The 13,642-nt window shown below is 37.7% G+C and overlaps 1 protein-coding gene across 1 annotated transcript in view; it reads right to left on the bottom strand.

The window, feature by feature from the left end:
• Positions 1-12,176, bottom strand: part of SH2D4B (SH2 domain containing 4B) — a 59,781-nt gene extending 47,605 nt beyond the window's left edge. The window contains exon 1 of the mRNA XM_057416384.1: positions 11,962-12,176. Within this exon, the coding sequence (XP_057272367.1) occupies positions 11,962-12,145 (184 nt within the window). The 5' untranslated portion in view covers positions 12,146-12,176. The remainder of the gene's footprint in view (positions 1-11,961) is intronic.
• Positions 12,177-13,642: the final 1,466 nt, after the last annotated feature.

Genomic DNA, 13,642 nt, shown 5'->3' with positions numbered 1-13,642 from the left:
ATGTGGATATAGAAGATGGGAAATATGGAATTTAGAAACATTAAGCTTGCAATTTACAATTCTGAATAAAACAGAACTTGGATGAAATTTTCATATCTGAACAATCTATGATGCTAAGGGAACAAAAGGGCCTGTCCAGTCCAGATCACAATCTTAAGGGACTCGCTATCCCACAAAAGAAAGAAATTATTAATTCTGAAATGTATTTCCCAGAATTTAGGTATTATAATCCCTTATTAATTGTTATAAGTACATTTTCTTGCTTCATTCAGTAAGAGATGAATGAAGAGAATGAAAAAAGACATACAACAATAACCAGTGACATTGTGTGACTAGTAATGCTTCAGGACACAGAGAATGTTGAGTGTTGAGCATATAGAGAATTCCTTGGAACTCCGGCAAAAAAGCCAGGAATTTCCTGATCCCACCGAGTGAAGGAGGAGTTTCAGAAAGCCTTCATACTCAGAGCACACCACTCAATACTGCAGAGGCTTTTCTGTTCAGGTAGGCAATTGAAAGGGATTAAGTTTCTGGCTCAGTTTTCATAAAAAGATGCGGTGCAAAAATCTACGGTTACTGTGTTGACAGTAGAGAGTGATTTTAACCCCCCCCCCCAAAAAAAACCTGAGTTCTTGTTACAAAATAGACTACATTTGGTGTACCTTCATGTCCGAGAACCAACTATATGATTTCTGGTGACTACAGAGTGCACGAGGTTAGATCCCACTTGAATATATTTTAATCATCATACAGATTACCTGATTTAATATGGCTTGGACTTTTTTTCTGCTTTTATATGTATACCTCATAGATATTTTATGCACTTTACATGTTCATCATAAGGAACTGGTAGAAACACTTCTTATCCATCTATTTTTATGTTTTATTTCTTGCAAATTAGTTGAAACTGTTCTTCACAAAAGAAGATTTCACCATAAAGACCATTGGCATGGACAGTGGATTTATCTTAAAGAATGTTGACTAAAAGGCCGTAAAGTTTCAGCAGTTCATTTTGCTTCCTGTATATTGCAGTCCACTAGATTTCCCCCTCGTATCTAAATATTGAGGTTAATAAATCGTGTGTCACCACATAGGTTCTAAAAGGAATATTGTCTCATTTGAAAACATGAAGAAGTGGATAGTCTGCTGTTTTCCTAGGTAGTTTCTCTCTGATATTTCCATAAAAGTTAAAAGAAACCTGGTCTTATTTGTATGGCCAGTCTCTGCTTTCTCTCTTTCTACATCATCTTCTATTAGCATCAGCTTAGCTATTCTTACTTTCAACTACCTGTTGTTCTGTAATAGGACAGTATCCATTTAACTAGATTAAGTTTCCCGATGCACAATCAATAATGTGTTTTTGACATCCCAGACTGAAGAGAGAAAACTGCAGGAGGGGATGAAGTGGGGCTGTTGACAGCAGGCAGTGCCAATGCCAACCCACACTCGAAAGTGTTGACAGTGTGAACTGAAGGCAATGAAAATATCAGAACTCTCAATGAAAGGTAATATTCTGTATAAATTTAAAAATGTGATTTATAAGAATTCCCAGTGTTGGCCTAATGGTAGTGAGTTCATGGGGGGGGGGGGGGTAGAAGTCTAAGCTAATAATGTTTTCCTTCAATAACTCTCAAAAGCATTTGCTCTTTTCACAGCCTATCAGATTATGTCTCAGGTTATAAATGTGAATGTATTCTACTACAGTTACTATTCTGTATGTGTCTGTGTTCTTGTCAGCACAACATTTTCAATATAACATTTGAACAGTGTCTGCTGAGAACTGATTGGCCATACATATCAGTATTTGCCTGCAAGGTTTTCACCTACTGCGCTTCATGGCAAAGTATCCTGAGAACTATAAATGATTTTTTTTTATACTGATCTCACATAACCAATGGCAACTTTTGTTTTAAAAGTGGCTCGTGTCTTCTTACCTGGGAGGAATTTGAATATCTTAGATGCTCCACCTTATTTATTAATTTAAATAGAACATTGCAAACAACATGCCTCATGTTAACTTATAACTGGTAGATACCAAATACTTCTAGTGTTCTGGGACAACTTCTACTCATTTATCAGCTTATGAGATGGAAAGAGGATAAAAAATAACTTTTTAGGTAAGCAGACAAATTTTATCTTTGCTTCTTTCTAGGTTTTCTTTGCCAAAGGGTTATTAATATGTTTCTCAGAGACACAACTTATCCATTACTACACAGCCCCATATACACTTTTTTTTTAATCACAATGGATCTCTCTTCTAAAGCTATAGACAGTAGATGTATAAACTCTTTTGAAAACATCATAATAACTTATGGCTTGTTCAGCACAAACTACTGTATGCTACACTACAGTATGCTACACTACAGTATACTACTGTACATGTACCCATAGATCAAGTTGAAAGATTATAGCAGTATCAAGCAATCTGGCAATTTGAAGTTTCAGCATTAAACAGACAGATCTCCACATGTACAATTTTAAAACAATTCAAGTTGAGCACATATGCCTTTATTCAGGTTTTTCTTTAGGAGATTTTTTTCATATCCAACCTATTTTATACTTCAAGAAATGGCTCCCATGTAAATCTTCCCTTAAACCTACACTTTTCATGAAGTTGGAGAGGAGCTTTACTGTACAATCTGATCATAAAACTTGGAAGTTTCTTAGCACCGAACAACATTCCGTAATGAGAGTGAAGGAAAATAATCAGCACAAGGAGAAAATCTGGCACTGTAAAAAACCTAATTTCTGCCCTATAAGAAGTCTTTGCAGCCTGCAGAATCAAATTCATAGCGGGCAGCGTCAACTTTTCTAATCTAATGACTCTGGGCATGCACGTTTAAACTAGAACCAATTGCAAGATCTGGGCTGAAAGTGCAGTAAATTATTTTCCTTAATATTTTTTGAAAACTAGTGTTCTCTGCTAAGGTCTGACTCTAACAAAAATAATTCCTGATTTAAGATGCATGTCAAAGGTCCTGCCTAAGCAAATTTGAAATCTAGATGAGAAAGAGACATGGAAACCTCATGTTTCTTGTTTAGAAACAGGGTTCTGAGCCCAGTCATAAGGCCTGATGCAGAGTCAGGAAATAAAAATCAAATCCCTTGAGCCCCAGTCTTGACCTTGACCACAAAAGTACTTTTCCTGGAGAAACTGTGGCAGGCTGCACATAATTACCATTAGGACATCAAAATTAGTCTGGATTGGAGAGTAGAAATGAAAATGTTTCAAAAAAACCCACTATTTTATCAGGAAACTATACTGAATAATTTACCAAGTCTTTTCCATTTCTACTGTTCAGACCAACAATTTATTTGCTGCAGAATTCTACAGGTTGATTTTTTTTTCTCTATAACAACTCTGTAGCACCACAAAGGTGGCAATATTAATTCTTGCAATTCTTTTTACCTGTAGCTTCTCCCTGAATTAGTATTTCCCATGGAGTTCCCCTAAACCTACATCTATACCGATTTGAGACCAGTAAGTTGGTTTCTGTATATTGCTCCTTACTCCAGACAAATGCAAAATCAGGTATCTCAATTTGCAGCACAAAGGGATCACAGTAAAAACTGTCTTTGGAAACCTACAGCCTGAACCAACAGTGACAAAAATTTGCACATATGAACACACACCATCAAAACTAAGACCAAATCATGTTTTCTATTTGTTTGTATTTATGCAGTCAATGAAAAAACAGCAATGGAAGTATAAAACAATGCCCTGGAGAGCCATAGTAAACTCAAGGCTCTTGCCTGTAAGAATTACTAGTCTGTACCAGCAGCACTACTAATCTCATATACACACACACACAATGCTGGAGTGCACCCTTGAGTTGTGGCATACAGCACCACAAGATGCTCTTGCCCTTTGTGCTAACCTCAGGATGTCCCTGGTTTAAGCAGGGTATCACTTCTGCCATGGCTGAATGCTGGCAGAAAATACAAACACTGCCAGCCACCTTGGCAAAGAGACAAAAACAGCACGTGAAGACGCATGGGAGGGGAAATCCTGGCTGCATGCAATGCTCAGGCTAACTCAGGCTCCAATTCCAATCATCTCAGACTTCTACATTGTGACTAAGGCTTAAAACAAATAATTACACAAAGGAGAGCTGGGCCTTACAATGCCTCTGCTAAACAGGACAGAGTAGAATCACAGACTGGCTTTGGGGGTTTTACAGGGTTTGTTTTTTTGGGCTGTTTCTTGTGGGTTTGGGTTATATCTGGCTTCATTTTCATGCATGCCTCTAATTAAAAGTGCTTTAAAAATAACAGTAATCAGAGAAAATGGAATACTGCTGGAGTCAGCTTCCTTCCTCTAAGCTTGTTTGGCATTGCTTTAATGGTTACAGCATCCCCGACAATTCCCACTTGTGATGCATCTCCAGTGTTTACAAGTGAACTACTCCAAGGAGCATTAGAAGCTTGGTGTCAAGTCTCCCAGCTGTGCTGTCACTTAGCCAGTCAGCCCAGTTAGTCTGGCAAAATGACAGAGCACACCAAGTAACCCTGACTGCCTTTCTAACATACGGAATATTACAGGCTGTGTCAAGTGTAAATTCAAAAAATTAGAAGATCAATGATTTATAACAGCAGAAATACGGAATTGCCTTCAAAGTCTGCTGGAACTTTTTCAAAAGAGTCTGCTGTTTCCATGAACAGCCTTGTTTCTCTGAAGTTGGGCTCCCCACCATAGTTTTCCTACTTGGAAGCTACAGATCTCTGCAACAGAAATTGACTCTCCTTCCTTACCTGCTGGAAAGCTTTGTAGTCAAACAAATATCCTTTGACTCTCTCTGTAGACAATATTCTTTTTCTCTCACTGCGCTGGAAAAAGGCTGCTGAAAGTTATTCTGCATTTGAAACAGGCTACATAAATCATTCACTGCTGAAATCAAGAAATCAGTCCGATCTACTTTTGTCATTAAGAGGTAAACCACAGATGGCTGAGTTTGGTTTGTTTGTAAGGATGGGTTTTTTTTTTGTTCTTTTGAGTTTAGATATGTGATATACTTTGGTCTCAGCGCAACGTGTTTTACATGTGATTTTACCCTTGGCTTTCTGAAAAAGTTATTTTTCTGGCTTCTGACAGCCTGCAGGGTAGATAAGGTTTCATTCAGAGTTTCATTAGCTGCAGGATGTGTTAGAAACACACTGATTAGAACAAAAATGAGAATGTGAGTTTTAGGCTATTTTTAGTTCCTTGAGCCTGCCCAGTACAAGTATCTATTTAATTTATTTTTTTTTATACAAACACACACATATAATTTCACTTTTTTTCTGAGGAGAAAACCTAGGAAGTTACTGTGGATGTTTCAGAGATACTGTTAAAAGGACAGAATGCACTATTCCAAACATTAACTGCCATAAATCCATTAAAAAACCCATATAGAGTAACTAGTGATGATGAAAGTAAGGAAAATAACATAATCCCACAATAAACTGAAGATCTGCTAGAATTAATTCTGTAATCTGCCCCTGCTAATATTGATTGGACCATGAACACCTCTTCTTCAAGAATATGTTAAAAAAAAACAGTCACTTTGATTCTTAAAACAATAGAGAAAAATTCTGAACTTCTACAGCATCCCCCCAACATTTCAGTTCACAAACCCTCCAATTTTAGCACTGTGTTGTGTGCCTTTTTATTTACAGGAGGATTTGCAGAGGGAGAAAAAAATTCAGCCAATTTATATGAATATATCAATAAGGGCTGCAGGATCTCAGCATTGCTGAAAAATCAGCCTTCATGGCTCTCCAGCTGCTTCCTGATCATATAACAAACTCAATCTTCTGTTTATGGAATTACAGCCTGTTACCATGGAAATAATTATGCTGCAATATACCCCTGCAGGATCAAATAAAGAAAGCGTGACTGAAGAGAGCAAACAGTAAGGGAGGAAACAATTACCCAAGACTATGGTAATTAACAAATGAAGCAACAACTGTACGCAACACCCAAAGGTATGTGGGTTTGCATTAGCACATGGTATGTATGTATGCAAGATCTAGATACAGGTTTGCATATTATAAACATAAAAAGAAGAAAAAAAAACAACAACACAGAAATAAAATATCATTTCTGCAGTCCCTATCTAGTACGTGCCAGATATTTTTGTGGCTCCCTGGCGAAGGCACGCTGTAACAAGTAATTTTGTAATTTTCCCACTTTCAACTGGGAGATAACATTCTGAATTTGTTCTTCAAGACATTGTTTAACTCCAGGTAAAATCTAAATGCAGTATCTTGTCTGTCCGTTTTGATGACCCTTTCACTGTTCATAGTATAAACATGCAGGTACACATCCGATCAGTCAGAGGTTGTAAAATCATGTACAGGGCTTAATTTCTCACACAGTGCTATCACAAATCATCCAGGTTTTCTCACTGATGGAGAATAAACAAAACCCAAGTCTGCAGGCTACTTCAGGATATCTTGGAAACTCAGAAGGATAAGTGTTCTCTGCCACAGAATGAACAGAGACCTGCTTTCTGCACCAGATTCCACTACTTAATGCAGCATGGCAGGTTTGCACTGACTCCTTTTATCAGGCACACAGGACCAGAAAATCAGGGAGAACTATACCACTACAGCCAGATTTTCTAGCACGACAGCATAAAAGTGCACTTGAATGTTACTGAACAACCACCAGTGTCTGGCTAAATCCACTGCTGACTTGAATCCATTGAACTTTCCCATGTCTTCCAAATCCTGCTATCAAAACCTAGTGTTTTTGTCCTTGAATATTTTAGTCATTTATGCTAAAAGCTAGCGAAATCAGCAAGGAGATATTTAATTAGCTAGGGCGAATCCCATTCTCTCCTTGGCTACAGTACTGCTCTTTTTCCATATCAAGTATTCATGAACTCGCAGACAGTCACAACCTCATATCATTACCAGAGCACTCGTATGTACAAGAAAGCCCATCTAACACCACTGTGGCCAGACAGGCTGAGGAACACAATGCTGCAGAGTAACACAGGAAAGCTCTTCGTGCCAGTGGCTCAATTAACCCAATAGCCTCTCTCAGAAAGCAGCCTATGCCAGATGCTTCAGACAACAGGAGTGTTGAGGATCAATCCAATATAATAAGGCCCAGGTAGCCAACAAAATTCTGCTGTCACCTTTCTGCAAAACAGAGAAGTCAGCTGCAGGATATAAGAGGAAGAAGCACAGATTTATGGATCCGAATCCTAGGAAGGCAGAGAAGTCTCTCTGGATTTGTCCCATCTGGTACATATTTAGGTCATATGGTGGCTGGAGGTCTCTTTCTAGCCCCAGGTTTGGAGAAGTGAAAAGACAGTTTAGAAGCTGCTGTTTAACCGTATCTCAGTGCACAGCCACACTGAGCATGAGCTCTGAGCAGCTGAATTCTGTACCCAAGGTATACAGCACTAACAAAGCTGCATCATATCACAAGCTGCTATACAGGTTGTGAATGTTATATTAAAAAACTTTTCCAATTACTTCAAATTAGTTGGTTTAGTCCCCTAATAAAAATTATTCTAACATTCTCCTGTTACTTTTTCAGTTGTATCTAAATTGGAAACAAAAGAGAGTTCTACAGAATTCAAGACCACATTCAGCCAGAAATTTCTGAAATACTCAAGTCTGATGTTTCTGGTTAAACTCACATCCAATGATACAGAGAAAGAGAACGAATACTGCCAGGAGCATACCTCCATAAGAGATGAAATCATAGCTAAGCACTACCAGCGTGTGGAGAGGCCTTAGTATAAACAAGGAACACATTTCTGAATTCAAAAACAGAAAAAATGTCACTGCTTGCACAGCCTCTCACTGTTCATACACACATCAAAACACACACGCACTCACAGGCCTTCACATGTGACACTGATGTATTCTCCAATCACCTGCCTGTGGTATGTGAAATACTTTCAAATAACTTCAACTATTCTCTAGTGATTTTCTAGCACAAATGTGATTTAGATGAATAAATTCTTTTCTAGCCACGTTGTGATAAGCCTACTTAATTTTCTCCCAGCTACTCTTGTTAAGGACAGGTAAGTAAGAGTGTTTACAAATAGCTCATGTCTGAACATCATGAGCTGCAGTTCACAATAAATAAATGTCAGAATAAGCAGCAGCAGCCTAGCATTGTCTTCCCTCCCACATGTCTGTCCTTCAGCTACCTAATGCTCAGTTGTTTTTGAGATCTCATTTTGGGTATGCTGACAGGTCTGGATATTGCATCCAAGTCAAAATCCAAACTGGCAGGGTCCTTTGCTTACTCCCAGCTCAACTATAGTGCTTAAAGGGCTCCTGCCTAATCAAATAGATATGTTTCTTTGTAAATTGCAAAGCTGCCCATCAGTCAACTTTCAGCAAATCCCGAAGGGATTTTTAAATTTTGAGGAGACTTCCCTTAATGATTTTAGCACAGTAAGAAAAGGCAACCTGTTTTATTACAATTAAAGTATGTTCCTGAAAGATCTGCCCAGGAGTAATTTGTAAATGAAATGAAGATAGACCTCCAAGAATTCCACTCACTTGTCAAGCTACTTCAGTACAAGCCGGCAGTCATGATTTAATTAAAGATACAAAACACTTTTTAAATCTTGAATAAGCACTAAACACTGCAGTTTTCAGAAGACCCAAATGATGCTCAAATTCTAATAGATTTTTCATCCCCAGTTCTGTAATTGTGGTTTCTGCAAGACAACACATCTAAACCTTGCACAAGAATCCCATATTCTCAAGTCAATGTAGAAAATCAGAATTTGATTCCCAATCCTTGCTCTTTTGAAAAACCCACCATTTTTCCTGTGCTGCTGGATTCACACGTACCATTGCAGGTCAGCTTTTGAAGTGATGGAAAATTGTACCTATTGCAGAAAGGGAATCCAGATCAAGCCCAGGCACTTTTTGGAGCATTTTTAATTACAGAAGTGCTCATTTTCATTAATTCTTTTTGTTCTGCCTCATCCTATCCCATCCCGAAGAGTGGGGCAAAGTTTTCATGCATAGCTATTCAAATTATGACAAAACTAGAAGGATTTGAAAGGTAATCCTATGAAGATAATTCTGATTCAATTAGTAAAAAAAAAATTTTACACAAGTATTATGTTGTATTCATAAATATATACAACTCTATATTTGTATATATTCTGTCAGATAGAAAATTTCAAAAACTTGGCACAACATGAGGGATATTAAAGTCTCGCCTTTCTGCTATATGACTGGCTATAAAGATCTCTATAAAGCCAGAGTAACACTTGGCTTTGACAAAATAGCCCAAACATAAAACCTGTGCCATGCAGTAGAGGGCCAAAACCAAAACCTTGCAGGTGAAACTGGTCGAATATTCAAGTTTCAAAGGAATAAAGAACATGTAATTGCAGTAGCCTGAAATTCGTGGTAAACCTTAAATTTTAAACAGTAATAAAAACCTCTATATTCTATGCTGTGTAGCAGGGGCAGAAAGGAAATTCACTTATACATCAATGGAAACTAAAAACTAAGCAGCTTGAAAGTCCAAGAAATGTTGATGCCAAAAGCCTTTTAGGGAAGGAAAAAAAAAAAATAATAAAAAAAATCTCGTTTAAGAAAAGAAAGGATTACTACAGTCATCTACTTTTACCCTTTGAGTCATATAGGCAAGAATATTGAACAGTAAGCCTTATCTTTTTAAGAAGAAACTAGCTCCATTATGAGACCGTTTATGAGCATACTATGGAACTGTAAGCAGAAATCTGTAATCTGCATAGTTAATGACCAGCATGCCTAAAAGATGGAAGTTTTCTTTTGTAACTGGCCCACATCAGTTCATGGACGTCAAAATACATTTTCAACAGAACCAAATATCTAACTTGCAAATCTGAATCAAATACTTCTCTACAAAAAAAAAATCAGTAAGATCAGTTCTTTAGTACAGTTATGAAGGAATTAGTTCCTAAAAGTGGGCAAAAGTCCAAACTAAGCAATACCTTAAATTGGCAATTTAAGAAAGTAAAATGGAAATGGCATATTGTGAAATTTAACTCCAGGTATATTTGTGAATACTTTCATCAGAGCAAATATAATCTATAGGTTAGTCTGCAGTTCTCCTTTCTCTTGTTCTTTATAAATCAGAAAATTAATTACCCAGAAAATGGTCTCCTGTAGTAGGAAGCTGAATATGTCTAATGTATAATTTATATATGGAAATCTAGGTGTCAACACTGTGAAAAATCATCACAAATATTTTTGCAGTTAGATTTTTATGCATCTGTGTTCCTCAAAGAATGGGCATGATACAGATTATCTCAAAGATATAATGTTTTTTAGTATGTGGAGCCAAACTGCATTTTTAATTTCCTCTCAGCTACAAATCAATCAAAATAAACAAAGGTTTTGTGCTGTAGGAGAGAGGTTATTTTGACACCATCCCTCTTAGGAGAGCACCATACATGGTATGAACACTGACATTAAGAAAATAGAAATTAAACAGAACAAGGTTTTCCAATGTACACCTTGCCATCTGTGAGTGGACATTTTAAACTCCTGTTAGGGTTGATCAGGGTGGTCTGAACATTCCCCCTTTATTATAAGGCTACCATTGTATCTTACGCTAGAGTAATTTCATAAAGGTCAAAATGCTTCAATGGAGTCTTGGAAACTAGATTTGCTTTGAGACACGTTTAATAATAACCTTTGATTTAATAAGTATCTCATGGGCACTTTGTAGGGTTCAAGGGCTCTCAATATTTGAAGAAGTCTGACAACTGAATCTAATAATTTATTTGCACTGAGGTTCTCTAAGCTTTCTACTATGGGTGTGTTAAGATGAGCAATGCTTCAAAGACTTACTGCAGAGCTACTAGAGTGTTTTCTTAAAATCAGCTGCCCAAAATGATTAGAAATTTTGAATATTCAAGTTTTAATAGACTTAAAGACAGGATAAGACCTTTGGCATTTCACAGGGAAAGGAGTGTTTGACATACTGCTGTGACATTTCCTTGTTGGGTAAGGAATTACTATACAAACATTTCTAAGATGAAAATGTTTTCTATCTTGAGTCAGACTAACAATCCTCTGAATGGAGAGGGTCGGAAGACACTTGTTGTGAGAAGAGAGCAAGGAAATAGTATTTCCACTGATCACAAACCATTTGTACCCAAGACCAGACACTTGGAAATGACATCTGGAGAAGTACTTTTTTGGTGTTTTCTTCCATGGTTTTGCTTACTTCCTTTTTAAGTCAACACACGTGTTTTGCATCCATAGCAGCCTGTGGAAGGAGCTCCATAGTTTAACTACATATTGCATGAAAACACTTTTCTGTTTTTTTTTGAGGTTTTTTGTTTTGTTTTTTGGTGGTTTTTTTTTCTCTCTCTCTTTTGGTTGTTGTTTTGTTTGCTTGTTTTTACATGCTTGCCCCACTATTATCCCATTCCCCAGACATAATCTTTTGAAGAGTGTTCACTAGTACAGTTGGAAATTTAGTCTCATATGGTATGGCTGTTCTGACATCACATCATATTCGTAAACAGCCTTTAATAACAAACTCAAATTTATGAATTTATCTCCTATTCTAGCCACCTGGCTACATTTAATGCCAAGTCAAGAAAACCCAACAGCACAGATAAGATTGCCTTTTGCCTGGTTGAGGGTGTTGAGTGGGAATGGTAGGTGAAGAAAAGTGCCTTAGAACTGAAGGAGAAACATGGTCACAGTACGTCTGCTATCATTAAGACAATAGGAGTACTGACTCCTGACTGAAGGAGGCATTTCAGAACAATTCCACTTGCTCCCATGCTAAACTACTCCCCCGGAGAAAGAACCAGCCTTGAGGAGCAAGGAGCAGGAACGTGGTGCTTTTGCTGCACCAGACTGTCTTTTTGCCTATGGGGACAGCTGATACTCTTCCTTGTAATCTCTTCCAGAAGCATGCTGCATCATAACCAGTTGCATGCCCACCATCCCCATCTCTTAAGTATAGAAGGAAGTGACAAATCTTACCCTGGTTGCGCCTCGCTGTCGTTCTTAAGATGGCCTCCTCCATTCGTGCTTTTTCTTCCCTTTCCTTCCAGCGCCTCAGCTGCTCTTCTCTCATTTTGTAGAACAAGATCTGCTTTTGCTCTTCATTCAACTCTGCCAGGAGCTCAGGGTCAATATACATATCACGCAAAATTTGCTGCAGCATGATGACTCAAAAAAAAAAAAAAAAGAAAAAGGGGCAAAAAAGAGAAACCTGCTTCCAATTATACACTCACTAGAGTGACAAGACCCCACTGACAGCACTTCAGAAATCAGCCTGCAGCAATAGAGCTCTCCCACACCTGCCTGCCCAGGAGAGGTTTGATTCTTGCTGTGGCCCTCTTTGTGCAGGCATATTCTGCTCCTCGTCTCTTAGAGGGATGGAGTTCTCTGCTTACCGCATCCTCCAAAGGCAGAGACAGGTGTCAAGTGAAAGGAAGGGGGAGTAAGAGACAAAGATAAGGAAAGTAAAAATGAAAAGGACAGAGAGGAAAAAAAAGTCACTTCAGTGCTCCTGACTGCAGACTGGTGAAAATAAGGGATTCTTGACTGAATCCATCAGCTGAGCTCCCTTGAGCAAAAGTAAATCCAATGTAGAGAAACTCTCACACTTTCAGCTCAAATGCTTCCCTTCAGCAGCAATTCATTCCCAAGGGTATAAGTGTCGCCCAGGGGTTTAAAGTGATGTCATGGTTAAAGGTATCACCTACACCAACAATATCTATGTCACTTTGGGAACTGATCTGATAAGAGAGGAGAAACGGGTTTGCATATTATTTCCCAGCCTAGCCTAGTAACTAGTCTAAACAGAGTAGGTCATAATAGAGGTCCTATTTACCTAGTGTTGACAAATGTTGTCATGCAAACTAATTAAAATGTCTCTAAGATTAAAAGCAGATGTAACAAAAGCCACAAGAATCTTGTTATCACATTATAAATGGTAAATAAATATTAATTAAACAAGAATAAGTTCTCAGCAGTTCATGCAGACTATGACAGTCCTGCTGCTAAATCATTTTCAACTGTGTGACTGGAGAAAGTTACAATGTTGCTCTTCAAGCAAATTCTAGCAGTAAAATAATACTATTTTGACACCAGGGTGAACAGACACTTCATTATGAAAAAGCAAACCACACACACACGCACGCAAATAAATCCCATAAAGCCAGAAAACACCGAACCACAACACACCAAAAACTGAAGTCATAACAAAACACAGATCACATTTACATTTGCATCCCACTGCTTGATGTTATGCAAAAATATAGAGCAAAAGGAGATCTGTACTCCCTCACAAGAAACCTGCTTTATAGATGGGTATCTGTTGAACTCTTTTGTGACTTCCATGATCCTCATATTCAAAAAAATTAAACTGTTAATGCATGTATTCATGTAACATTTTTTTGAGGTATGAAAAAGACTATCACCTTAATATAGGCAGAAACTACATCAGATCTAAAATTCAGAAGAAGACACTGTATCACCTAGAAGTATGAATTCAAAGGTTATACTTGAGTGATGCCTTCAGCTGAAATAGAATTTCATAACCCATTATATGTTTGGGCTTTACAGAGTTCAGTTCACATGCATGCTATTCTGCAATTCAGGATCTCTCTCATGTACAGATTTTGTCTCCTATAATAAAATGATTTTTTATTTTTAT

Source organism: Pezoporus wallicus, unplaced genomic scaffold (assembly GCF_028554395.1).
Source record: "Pezoporus wallicus isolate ANWC-B61680 ecotype Strahan unplaced genomic scaffold, APGP_CSIRO_Pwel_v1 contig_2012, whole genome shotgun sequence".
Classification (NCBI taxonomy): Eukaryota; Metazoa; Chordata; class Aves; order Psittaciformes; family Psittacidae; genus Pezoporus; species Pezoporus wallicus.
Note: the sequence above shows the minus strand (reverse complement) of the source record. Positions and strands in the feature narration are given on the sequence as shown.